Source organism: Falco biarmicus, chromosome 16 (assembly GCF_023638135.1).
Source record: "Falco biarmicus isolate bFalBia1 chromosome 16, bFalBia1.pri, whole genome shotgun sequence".
NCBI classification, from domain to species: domain Eukaryota; kingdom Metazoa; phylum Chordata; class Aves; order Falconiformes; family Falconidae; genus Falco; species Falco biarmicus.
The window spans coordinates 5155133-5168955 of record NC_079303.1 but is presented as its reverse complement, the minus strand read 5'-3'; the positions used below and the strand labels follow the sequence as shown (position 1 = coordinate 5168955).

At 41.8% G+C, this 13823-nt stretch overlaps 1 protein-coding gene across 1 annotated transcript in view; it reads right to left on the bottom strand.

Moving 5' to 3' along the window:
- The window catches only part of SRGAP2 (SLIT-ROBO Rho GTPase activating protein 2), a 110993-nt gene that overhangs the window by 21658 nt on the left and 75512 nt on the right, over positions 1-13823 (bottom strand). Inside the window, 5 exon segments of the mRNA XM_056361461.1 lie at positions 694-771; positions 2726-2786; positions 4734-4764; positions 6673-6700; positions 9855-9939. Coding sequence (XP_056217436.1) covers positions 694-771; positions 2726-2786; positions 4734-4764; positions 6673-6700; positions 9855-9939 — 283 coding nt within the window.

Genomic DNA, 13823 nt, shown 5'->3' with positions numbered 1-13823 from the left:
GATGTATTCAGGGAATTAACACAAGCCCTGTTTTCAGTGACCCAGGCAAGACTGCGGAGATGGCTGCAAGGACCGCCTGAAGAGCAAGCTCTTCTGAACCTGCTCTGCTAGGGAGAGCAGCCCAGCTAGAAGCTGATGAGTCAGGAAGCTCCCAGCCGTTCTTTGCCTTTGTATGGAATGGTTCTTCACATAGAAAATCAAATCTATTAAAAGCTATGTCAAGTTAACAGTGTCTTGAAATTTACTCTCTCACTTGCTGATATTAAGAATAAATGTAGCCAAGCTGTGCCTCAAAAGAACACAGAAAATGTAAAATTTCATCTGCTAGCAGCCAACCTATTCATGAAGAACCGGGGGGAGAGGGTAGGAACAGGCAGCTACACCCAGTAATGATATTCTCTGTATCCTTTAGTGTTACGAATAATCAATAAGCTATCAGACATGAGAGAAGATTGAATTCAGAATATTTATTATACAGACACTCTCCAAGATATAAACCATAATGCCAAACAATTGAATATTCAAGGTTAATGAGCACTAGGGAAGCGTTTGGGCCAGGCTTGCTTAGGAAACGCAAAAATCAACAGAAAAAATACAGCAAGTTGCATTCAAATCAGGCCATTTCAGAATATTTAAAAACAAACTCATACAGTTGGCAATAATTTCCAAGATACTGGAATAGATCTTCCTTACCTCTCTCAAATGCATTTTTTATGTCATTCACTTCAACTTGTGACCCAGACACTCTGAATATTCCTTCATGCTGCAAACCTGTAAGACAATAAGAGATGCTGGTAACAATAAGGGAAGATAAACTGGCACCTTCATCAGCTACAGCATATATGAGAAAGGAAACGGACAACAAGCAGAAGTGTGCTGTTTTAAAAGCCATCTTTCCCTTACATGTCCAGGTACATATAGAATATGGAAAAACAGAACTCAGCACACAGAGAAAAAAATTCTAAACCTTCTTCGTAAACTGACAGAATAACTGGGTTATAAAAGCCATGCATGTTAACTTTTACCCTGAAGGATCCCCAAGGGATTTTACAACCCAGAGAAAGTCATAAAGACGTGGTATATCAGCCAGAAGTAAAATACAGCTAACTACACAAGGAAGCAGTTTATTTTGCAAGAGCAATACCGCAAAGGCCCAGAGCAAATCAGCCAATTGTAACGGGAGCATTTAATTACCCCAGCACGACCTGCTATCTAGGGTTTTAGGATAGTCTTTAAGACATTCCTGCTAAAAAGCAAGCATTAGCAGCATCATTAAAACCAATTATCAAGCAGGCGAGATGTTCCAATATACTACCATCGTGACACTTTTGCTGGTACATGTAAGATGAGCAGCAACCGTTACAAATCAACTAACGAACAAAGTATATGCTTCACATAGGGAAATCAACTCCCATTCACATTTTGTGAATTTATTTATTTTTTTGTGAAACAAGGAACATTGCAATGTCTTCGCTTTATTTATAATAATGGCTATAAACTAATAAGCTCTCTTGAATGCATCTGTAGCGTCTTCCTCTCAATTCCTGCGCCTGTTTTTATCACAACGCAGCGAAACCTTTGCGGTACGTGGCTGTATCTGGTGGCTGTGACACACAGCTATGAACAGTGCAAAGAAACAATCCCAAGTGCAGAGAAGCAAGAAGGAAAATGACATTCATCCCACACCTACGCACCAAAACATTAGAAATGTCAGTCAGGCTACCTCCAACAAAATTCATCCCTGCAATGTAAGTGCGTCAGGCAGGCAGTTTTATGATTTCTTCTGCCAAACATGGGTTTGCTGCACAAAAATCACATTACTTCTAACTCCAAACTTACCTTTATGCCATCGTCTGACACTCATGCAGGAATCAGTTGAGTCTGTTGGAGATCTAAGCTAACCCAGGAATATAAATCTAAAAAGTAAAAATCTCCCAATGGCCCTGATTTGGTTTGTTTTGCAATTTGGTTTCAACGATTTTTCCAGCAAACGTCCAAGTATGGCCTTAATGAAGGATTATAGCACTTGGTTCTTCCAAGTGATGATGAAAATGGGACTCTAGATTATAGTTTCTAAAATAGTAATTAAACAAGGAAAATGAAACGGGACCTACTATCTGGCTCTGTGTCTTGGTTAATGAAGATAAATTCAACCTCTTTCTACATATGTTAATTAACAGCTGTTTCACATGCTACTAACAAATGATATCAATTAAAAATGAAAACAAATTACAATAAATGTATGAAGTCTCTCACAGCATTCAAGGCTGTGAAGTTTACCTTGAAAACAGGTATAAATCATCTCATTGTGGCAACGAGTAAGCAATTAATTCGCTACTGGACCTCCTACATTCAAATACTTTAAAAGTATTCCTCCTCTAGGAAGACGGCTATTACTGTTGACGAAGGCCACATTTCAGGGCTCACAGCAAGGTGAGTGGAGGTGAGGCACGAGTGGCATCTAAGGATGGGAACTGTGTTTAACAAGAAACAAAGGGATAGTGCCGGAAGAACAACATTTGCAAGGTCAGTTATTTGGAAAAGCGATCACACACGCAATACCAACTATGCAGCCACAAAATTAGCATGACTTTGTCCTGCAGTCTCTAGGATCCCTCTGCACAAGCACTGTGTCCCGAGCTACACAGAATATTTTTCAGAAGGCTTCTACATCACTGTTCTTTTTAGAGGAAAATCACAGGACACCTTTTCTCCATAAACTCACCGTGTCTGCTAATGAATCGTATGCAGCTCTCCACGACCAGGGGAATAGCTTGCGAGGAATCCTGTGCGAAGAGAAATTTAAGTAAGAGCAGTCAGAATGCAGAGTAATGGTAGAAGCGAAGAGGGGGAAAGTAAGAAAAAAAAAAAAAAGAGAATGGAAATCAAATCTGTCCTCTCATCTGCCACATTCTGCTTCCATACATTCCAGACATGTGTAGTAAATAGCACATCAGTGCCTTTGGTTACAGTCCACTGAGTAAGGTGCACCATACAAGTACCCACTCATGGAAAACACTGTCGTCAGCCCAAGGCCCAACCACAGTAAAACCTTCTAGATCGCCAGTTTCCAGCTTAAACAACTTTAATTGAGACTTTTGGTATGGAAACAAGACTTTAACACTTCCCTACTCTCTGCTTCACAGGATCACAGATTATTTTTCAGACAACCGAATTTCTGCAGCGTCTGCAGTTCTTCCTCCCATTTTGGAGAACAGCAACTAAGCAACAGAAGCGCTGCAGTTTGCTTAAGGTCAGATGCCAGTGATTAAAATTACCATGTGATTAAAACTTCCAAGTTTCTGTTATGCCTATAGCCTCTTCCCAGTAGTCTTAGACAGCAGTGCCTCTAATTTATATCAGAATGCTCACTTGTTAGGATGCTACAGTATCGCATCTCGATCAGTTCAAAAAGATGACAGTCCTCTGCTCAAAAAAAATAAGAAGCAAACCAGTTCAACCCTTTTCCTAATTTGTTTAGGTTTAATGTTTTTGGTTTTCTTTTTTTTTTTTAATTGAAATGTCACATAACTTGGTCATATAGTGACAATAATTTCTCTACTAATTGGCCATGGCCAGCTACAACTAGTTTTCTATACGTTGCACAGAACAGCACCAACCAATTAAGGATACTTCAGAAGCCATTCTGCCGCTCAGCTGGCCCCTGAGACATGCTTTATTAATAACCATCCGAACAGCATTACAGCCTCCCCAGACTTATTTTTGAGTTTGACAGTAGGAACTCAAAGTAGTACATATTCTGGGTTCCCAGCAGAAATAAAAACTCTCAGAGCAGTTATGTTTTAAACTGTCAGGTCACAATCAAAAAAGCCCACTAAAACCACATGCAAGCAATTTCATGCAGGTTACTGCGAGATTTGGATTGAGTGCTTGCGAACAGATTAGTTTTTAATTTAGGTTTCCAAACCAGAGACTCGAGTCAGAATATGCTTCTGAGACACCTCAAGAACTACTTGGGAAAATGGCAATCAAGACACACGCAGAGTTCATTTTCAGCACCGGGAAGGACCATTTTGAGAACATAAATAAATGGGCAACAATTAAGCTCAGAAAATGAAAGGTTTTGACAGCAAAACCACAACTTGCACTGTTACTCGCTTTCCAACATACAGAGATCCTAAAAACTAAAGCTGCAGCTCAAGACAGACTTATCAAATGAACTTCCAAGCCAAATTTTACCTTTATAGTATCAACAAGAATTATTTTCATTTTCCCCTGTCTCAACGAAACACATTTTAGTTCATCAGGTACTAAAAAGTAACGGATTATCCACCACAGCCAGGGGAAACAAAGCGTCACTCTCATAAGTCTTTATTACAAGAAGGCTCAACCAACAAGCGGTTACTGGTTTAATAGCCTTGCAGTGGGATACCAGGGAAAATAAAGGGAAACAGGACAAAGAAAAAACAGCATGAAACCTATAAACCATAACTGTCCAGACGGCTCAAGGCTGTTTGGCATTTTTGGTTCCAGGTCTGTCAAAAGACAGAGCAAAATTATTTTAAAATTTTGTCAAAGAAAATGAACCAAGGCTGTGGATCCATGTTTTATTGATTTCAGTTACTGAACGAGCAGGCACCAGTTCCACTTGAAGACTGAAAAGGTCCATGTAATTGAGGGAGGGAAGGGTAAAAATGCCCGTTTTCCATCTATCCTCCCCTACACAAACATGCACTTATCCCTGTTCCATTACTTAAGGAAATGTTTATTACCTGCTTCCTTATGGTGGAGCTGCGCCTGCCGCTGATGAGATCAGAACCACCCATTGGTGCAGGAGGAAAAAAAACCACAGAAAAGTCAAGATAATTCTCTATTATCATCAGTTCATTCATTCCATATTTCAAACCATGCATATTTCGGAGGAGGGAAGGAGCCAGATATACAAGTCAATCATAATGACTTAGTCTCATTCAATTCACGGAACTTCAGAAAGATTTTAAGTGACTTTAAATCACCAAAAGCCTGAAATAGACCCAAGGCAGTCCACTGCTTTGACAGAAGATTACCCTTGACATTTTAATTCCAACCATATGGAAACCTGTTATATAGGGCTCCTTGTTCAAGATGAAGTTTGTTATAAATTGCACATAGCTGTTCTCTGAAAGAGCCACTCGACAGAGAGGAGAAGCAGGTGGGAGCACGCGCGTTCCTACTGTGCCGTTAACAGCTGCCATTGTGCAGTCTTTATTATAGTTTCTGATAAGACTTCAAATAAATAAATAACACAAACGCCCTCAAACACCAGCACACACAAGCCGGGCTAAGCCTTTTCCAGTATAAACCGTGATGGTCTCATTTATTTGTGTTGGTAGACGAATAGGAAAGAGCCTCGTTTTGCCAGGATTTCTCCCTCAAAATTTATTAGTGGGGTTTAAAATTCCTACAGTTTCTTGTAAAAATGAAGCATGAGAGATAATAGTAGAGGCCATAATGTATCATGCAAGCCAATTCCCTGCTAGGGCAGATGGCTGCTGAATTATAAATAAGGTGATTAGAACTGTGATTAGAACTGTGATTTTTAAGACGACTGTACAATGCGTTAATTCAGAGGAAATTCCTTTTATAAAAATCAAAAACACCCAATGAAAAAAAAGAAATCAGATTCCATGGGCTGTCACAGACAATAAGGTCTATTTTAAACTATTAGCAGCAATGATTCTTTGATATTTAAAATTGTTTCATGATGAATAATATTTTATTATTACAGATGTCAGGCTCTAATTAGGACCTGTCAGCTATGCTTTGCCGTAAAGAATGTGAAAAGTAGTAATGACTCTAGATCAGTGGTAATCACCTTCCTTTTGTTAACAAGGCAGGATGATGCACAGCCCCTGCTCCAGCTCCTCGTGCCCGGCGGAGCCCCCTGAATCCATCAATTTGGAGATGGAGATTTGTTATGTTTTATAAAAACCCCATCAGGAGAAGCTTAGTTATGGTTCTGTGATTGCTCCTAATTATAAGTGAAAAGTTTATTCTCCATGGCCTCTATACTGCTGCAATCCAGTTCCACGGTGCCGCAGAGAGCGTCAATGGGATAAAGTGTTTTCCAGTTTATGTTACTCAGCCCCGTGCACTGGCTGTGTGGGTAAACCCTGCAGAGCCACCCATCCCACCTCCAATACACACACAGGAACGTATTTATAAAAATCTGAGTTTGAAGAATACTTCTCTGGGTGACAGCGCCAAATTAAACAGTTTCTCACACCTGCCCATCCCCTTCCTGATCCGGATTAAATGCACTGAGGCAAGAAAAAAAAAATGCAAGACCTCCACACAAACCTTTCCCTCTCCCTTGGTTATTTTTAACCCCCATCAGCTTCCAACCTGTTGCAACAGGCAGCCCTGCCAGCAGGTGTACTGCCACAACTGCAGCAGCAGCAAGCAAGGAGCAGGCACTGCATCAGAAGAAATACTCGTTACCCACCTGACCAGAGGTTACTAAATGTATATATAAAGCTGCAACCCCACCTCGCACTGATGTAGGTAGGATATTTAAAGCCACACGAACTAGCAGAAATCTGCTTATGTATTAGCTAAATGAGTTATCTTTTTCTAGCAGATACATATCCTGGGCTGGTAACTGATCTAGAATGGCAGCGACCAATTTGCATCTGATTTTCCTTAAAAAACGATCCCCTGAACCGCACCTACCTGGCAAGGGAGCAGTCAGTCCGTTGACCTGTTAAGAAAACAAAGAAATACAGCATTAGGAGAAAGGAATGGGAAAACACTTCCAACAGCTTTGTAAAGGCAGTTTTCGAAGGAGCTGGAGGACAAGAACCATTGGGGAGGGAGGGGGCAGCTCCGGGGGGCTGGACAGTGGCTGCCTCCCGCAGGGGCACGGCTGGGCAGCCCACCGAAGCCCACCCCTGCCGGCACAGCTCTGTCGCAGCCGACCAGGAAACATAGCAAACGGCTCAGGCTGCCCAAGGGACTCTTCCTTTGGAAAGTATTGTTTTTGAAAATGAGTTCCCTGTGCGTTCTAATTGTTGACTTCTGCTGCCAAAAAACTGGGCTTGTCAACCTCTCCCTCCCTCCCCCTTCCCAGGGGAACTGGTGGGGCGAGAGATTATACTTTATAAAGCCACTTACTAAGATTGAAAACATTCACAGATTTGTTAGCCCACAGACTGAACGTGCTGGCATTAAGCTATTTTGGGAGACAGACGTTTAATGGTATTTTCCACAAACATTTATAAATATAAAAACGTTCCATTAACTTGCACCGAGTTTGCAAGGAAGTGGCCAAGCTAACAACTATTGCTAAAGCAGGCAACATTTTAAAATAGCACAACAAGGAGTAAGAGAGACAGAAAACTAGTATGTGCCGTTGGGAATTGTGCAGGCCAGATCTGTTGCTGGAATAGATCATCATCAGCGAAAGCACACTGATTTACAAGAGCTGCAAATCCACCTTCCCTACAGTTGTCTTCCTGCTCCTGGGGAGATGTAAGAATGAACAAGGGAAACGTCTAATTGCTGATGGCTGACAATTAGTTGAACACATCTTGATAAGTCACTTTCCTCTCCCCACGTAAAGCCAAAACAGTGCATAATTTACATGAAAATGTTATTCTGAAGCAGAACTTCCAGCCACCTGTCCCATTTCATCACAGAATATTCATACATATAAATTACATGGCTGCAGCAACATGAAGGGGCTCCTACGTTAGGGTGACAAATGTGTACAGTAGGCAGGGACATAATTACTTGTAGATAGGAAGACTTGCTGCTATTTTTATTACTGGAACTTGTCATCTTTAGATTAAGGCAATTTGCACAAGGACTAATAAATGTCACCTGAGGATGGGGCAAAGAAGAATAAAAACTGTAACAAAACCATGAATTTTCCAGGGACTGAAGACACGCAGCTGTATGCACATTTCTCAGTAAAGCTTCTAACCGTGCTCCAGGGAGTTGTGAAAGGAATTTTATTTGCCCATTTCCCAATTAAGTGACATTTTATGGATAAGTCTAGGCACAGTCCCCAGTTTGTACCATTAACCTGCTCATGCGGTTTTGGAGACGAAACGTATCTCCCTTTCTCAGCTCCTTTTGATCTCACAGATTGACAGAAGTGATTTCTTTTTTTTTTTTTTTTTTCAGAACCTACTGGAGCTCACCCTGACACACACTAGGTCCCTTCACAGAGTGACTAAGAAAGCTCCGGTTTGCAAAGCAACCGCAAGAAAACAGAAGCAGCCTTTAAATCTACATAGCAGTACAGAAATTGCATTTAATTTCCTCATCTTTTCCCCCCACCACAGCTTGAGATGGGTTCAAGGGGCAGGCAGGTTAAGAGGAAATAGGTCTCGGCATGCAGAGGTCAGCTACGATCCAGGAATGTGATTAGTCACAGGGGCAGCACGGGTGTCATTTGGAGACATTTAGAGGCAGAAGAAAAATACCCTAAGGACACAGATCTTTAGCTTCACCCACCCTTTCTGCAGGACAGCCGAAGAGATGAGCAACTTTAAACAATAAACTTCAAAACAACGGCAACCTTCTTGCCTTACCTTCCAGCAGTTTGGGTCTGATAAACATAAACCTCTTAATTACTGTAGCAATAAGTATTTTATTTTTATAGTGCATTTTTAAACTGAAAGCAAAGCACTTCAAAGACCACATGCTGTTTAAGTTTTCATTCAGAAGATTTGCACACCATAAACTGTGGGGAGTCCAGTTAAGTTACATATCAAAACATGAGCCCTGCTCCAGCATATAAACCCAGGAATGAGTTGAGCCATTTTTCGACCTGACGTTTAGATTGTTAAAACCTTAAAACCTTCTCCTCTGCAAATACGAGGCAGACAGGTTTCTATGGAAACTTGGATACATAGTTTAAGCGTGTTTGGCCAACAGGATTTGCCCATACCATGAAGGGAAAGAAATCTTCCTTTGTTCTGACACTAATAGCAAATGCATATTCAGTTCTGGCTGCTGCCCCTTGACTAATGCCCTCTAGATAGGCAACATATTTTACATGCTCTGAAATTTGCTATTTATTCTCCTACTAAAAGCCCATGCTCACATACATTAGTTTGGTCTGGATTGAACCCACAGAGGTGAGAAGCAGCTAAACTACCACACAAACAAAACTTTTGACCAGCCTAACAAGGCAATGCTTCTCAACCGATCAGTAAACTGTAAATCACAAGGTTTAACCCCAACACTGAAATCACAAGGTTTAACCCCAACACTGAAATCACAAGGTTTAACCCCAACACTGAAATCACAAGGTTTAACCCCAACACTGAAATCACAAGGTTTAACCCCAACACTGAAATCACAAGGTTTAACCCCAACACTGAAATCACAAGGTTTAACCCCAACACTGAAATCACAAGGTTTAACCCCAACACTGAAATCACAAGGTTTAACCCCAACACTGAAATCACAAGGTTTAACCCCAACACTGAAATCACAAGGTTTAACCCCAACACTGAAATCACAAGGTTTAACCCCAACACTGAAATCACAAGGTTTAACCCCAACACTGAAATCACAAGGTTTAACCCCAACACTGAAATCACAAGCGAGAAGCAGAATGTGCATGTACGGGGAGGGGACAGGATGAACGAGTGGGCATATGCTTCATTTTAACAAATAAGTGATGCACATTAGTGATTCATTAAGCATTTTCTGTTCACGAATAATCAAGCAGCCATCTAGGTCATTTGGCTTCTCCATCACTCAGATCAGAAAAATAAATTTATAAAACATGAGCGTGTCCATTTTGCATCGGTAATCCAAGACTCGGACTCAGTCAGCTGACTAATTCAATAAGTGCAATAGCCTGGCTAATAGCAGTGACGAGCAGGGCCCAGACTCACTTTCTCCCAGGGTCTTCTGAAGAAGGTCGTGTTTGGCTTGGAGCTTCGTTATCAGGTTCCTGCCTTCCAGATACTCCTTCATTTTCTGTGAAGGTGGGTAAAAAAAAACAAGATCATGAGAGGCCAATTAATTTCTACAGTTGCATCTTTTGGTTACTGGATTCTGGACATGACGCTGAAGTACAGAATTACACCGACATTTACAGGGCAAAGGACGATCTAGGCATTACTGGTTTACATATAGAGGCAAATCTGAAGCTCGGTCCGTACATATCCGCAGTGCGATTTCTATTGTTTCACTGTGGAATCAGCTGAATGTTTGGCATCTTTTAAGACATCTGAGAAGCTGTCATGCATCTCCCCTGCAGACAGGGCGAAATGGAAATGCATTTCCCTCACACGTCACAGGCAACTGAATGAGCAATCTGTTTTAACAAACTAAAAGGCTGCTACTGTGCTTATTCTCTCACTTAACCTCTCTCACCCCACTTTACTTGTCAAATAGTGTGTCTGCCTCCATGCTGGATGATACACAGGATTGCAGGGGGGGGCACAGGACAAAACAAATAAAGATATTATTTAAGTTCAGATTTGTTCTCTCGGTGAAATACTATAGTGGTGCAGTCATTTTTCCCCACTTCTTTCCGATTTTTCACAGCTCTGCAAATGCTGGGTTTTTTACAGCTCTTTCATCTCTTGTTTTGCAGTTCAGAACAGCATTATTTATCTCTGCCGTATGGTTCAGAACAGTATAAAATACTCTGCTGTATGGTAGCTGTCTGCATTATAATTAGGACGTTTTTATACTCAAAAATACATAAATAGCACACAACTCTTCGGAATCATGAGGTATTTTAAAAATTCAGCTAGCAAAATGAACACAAAGACAGGATTCTCATTTAACAATTAAATATTCCAGTTTTGCCTTCAGCTTTCCCCAGTTCTACCCATTTTCTTCCAGTTCTGGTCTAGTATTGCCAAATGAAGACTGCAAATCCTTGAAGTGGAGAAGAGTATTTGAGAAATGAGACTGCCTGGACCCTGCCTGTCCTCTGCAGGTCAGAGCAACGGCAGCCTCCACGCAAGACGTAAAGAACCAAGAAGCAATATATACATACACATACACTGCAGCAGTACTGAGGGTGGGGGGGAAACCTTCCAGGAGTTAACGAAGTTTCCACTGTGGGCTCTCCAGCAGCAGTATGTACCAACACGACAGAGAAAAATGGCTGAGCTGAGGGCTTTAATTAACTGTCAAAAGCCCGTGTTTTATGTCCCTCTGGTTGACAACATTAGAAGAAAAAATTCACAAGAATTAAATCCCTTTGGAGAATCTCAGCACTTCCTGCTTCCTATACTAATGCTTCAACTTTTTTGTTGTTGTTTTAGAAGAAAACAGGAAGTGTGAACACTGCTGGAAAAAAAACCCACAAACCCATATTTTTTGGAATTTCCCTGTAGAATCTGTTTGCCAGCCAAGCCCCAACTATGTATTTTGCACAATCAATTACATTTTCACATCAAATTTTGACAGAAGAAAACACGAAGAGTATAAGCTGCAAAAATAACCAGAGAATTTGAAGCGGGGATTTTAGGATAAATCTGGTTCTGGGAGGTGCTGAGCTCCCCATCTCAAAGTCATGATCAGGCAAAGAGACAGAAGGGCCAGAAGGCTCAGCTCCAAATAGCTCAAACAGAAGCTTAAGGATCAGCAAATCAACTTGATTCAGAAGAGAGTTAAGCCTCCCTTTGAAGCAGAAATAAGAATTTAAGCTCAGCCTACTGGTAACTGTGGTTCAGCGAGCGGGTCAGGGCAGGGACCCGCTGCTGGCACTCGCAGATGCCCTGGCTGATCGCTCTGGCTTCAAGGTATTTGCAGTGGTCACGTTAACAACGCTGCCCACCCGCAGATGGGCACCAGGGGTTGTTTTAAAGGAAAAAAAGGTTCCTGTGCAGTGCAGTATTTCATGTGTCTTTTCATTTAATTCCTCATGCCTAACGTTCTGTACTCTGCCTCTTACAAGTACACTTAAAAAAAAAAAAAGTAATTTCAAAATGAAGCTTCAGGCTTTTTTCAATGAATTAAAGATCCATTAGCATTTGATTTCTGGCTTTGTAAAAACAGTCACCAAAAGAAAATAATCAAACTACAGAACTCCTAAGGATTTCATTTCTGGCAGAGCACAGCTGGAGTCGGACTAAGTACAATCAGACACAAAGCAGCAGAAACATCCTCAAGTCACATTATTTCTGTATTGTAAAAACTAAGAGGTGGAGATCTCTCGTTCGCCAGAGATGGTAAGTATTTTGCACCTACCACCTCCTCAAAACCAAGCGCCTTTGACACCCTCTCTGAGCCCAAACTCATTGCAGTGTTTTTCCAGGGAGAAGCTGCTGTCAGGTGGCATACGTAATGAAGCAAAATGCAAACTAGACCGTATCTTCCTGCCTTGGGGGAAAGGAGATTTTATGCTTTTGAGGCTATAAAGAAAAACAGTTTCTGCCACTGTCCCACATCCTTAACTGTCTCCAATCTGGAAAGCTCAGCAGTTTTCCTCCCTCCCTCCACCCCCCAAAGAATAACTTCAAACAAGGCACTCTATTGAAGGAGCGGGTGGATCAGATCCCCGCGCCGCTGCGAGCGACAGAACGTGGGAACAGCGGCACACTGGCACAGCCAGCGCAGCGTTTCTATAGGACTGATTAGCAGGGGAACTTTACATAATACTTACCCGTGTCTTAAGGGATGGGTAATAATAAATTTACATTAATTTTTAAAGCACTTCACAGAATGAGCATCATACCACGTTTTAATCTTCCTAGAGGAAGTTCTTCTCAATGAAGAACTAAAATCATCCCCCATCTTAGAGGTAAAAAAGAATCAAATCATTCATTCCCCTTTTCCCTTCTCAGGTAGGGCGGAGTGCCAAGCTGTATTACAATTAGCGGTACAATTTCAGCTCTCACAGGCATCCTCACACGAGCGAGCTCCGCTCTGCTGGCTCAGGAAGCAGGACTGTAGCCATGGCAGCAGTGGGTACCCACCTGCCAGGCACCCAGGACACATCCCCAAATTTCAGCTCCCTGAAGTCACCGCTGCTTCCTCGCTTTGGCTACCTGCATTCGCTCAGCGCTGAAGTCAGTTGCCCTTCCTATGCTTTCCACTGACGTGGGGAAGTTTAAACTTCTATTCTGAATACAGATCTTCCTTCAAAGCCCTAACAACAGGGCCATCGCAGCTCCAGCGTGCAGTGATATGCCTCTAGTGGAAATACAGATTATACCAGCATAGAGATACTACAGTCAGTACTCCCTCAATTAAATTCCCATGGCGGCATCACTATATTTACTTAAGAGCTCTGCCTAGCTAACAATGCAGTATGTGGATTTTCCAACTTGAGTTACATAATAATATAGGATATTCTTTCAAATTAGTATTCTTCTTTCCATTCACATCGCTCATCATAAGGTAAGAGGGGCTTTAGATCTCTGTTCTGCACGACACTTTGTTTTCCCCCTTACACAAAGAAGGCCTCGCCCACATTGCTACACAGCTCTGCCCTCCATCTCGCTAGTGCTCATCTGAGCATTTTCTCATATACCAAAAAGCCTGCTCCTTACAGATTCAAATCTTCAAATCCTTATAAAGGATATTTCTAAGTCCGGTCAATAGTAGATCAGTTGAGCATCTGATTAGGCTGGTTACAGAGCCCCCCTCCCAAACAGCTTTGTGCTGCTGACAGTGACTTTACCCACGCTGCGCAGGACACGACAGGTTGCACCTCTGCTTACTGGGACGGCTCTGCCGCCCTGCTGCAACCTCGTTGCTCTGCAGCAGGACACCAACGCGATGAAACAGAAAAATATTATACCCAAATAGAGTCCTGGGTTTGGTCTCCTATTTGAACTTACAATGGCCCCTCTTTGGAGAGGGAACGGTTAAGAGTTCAATTCAAAATCTTTTTTCTG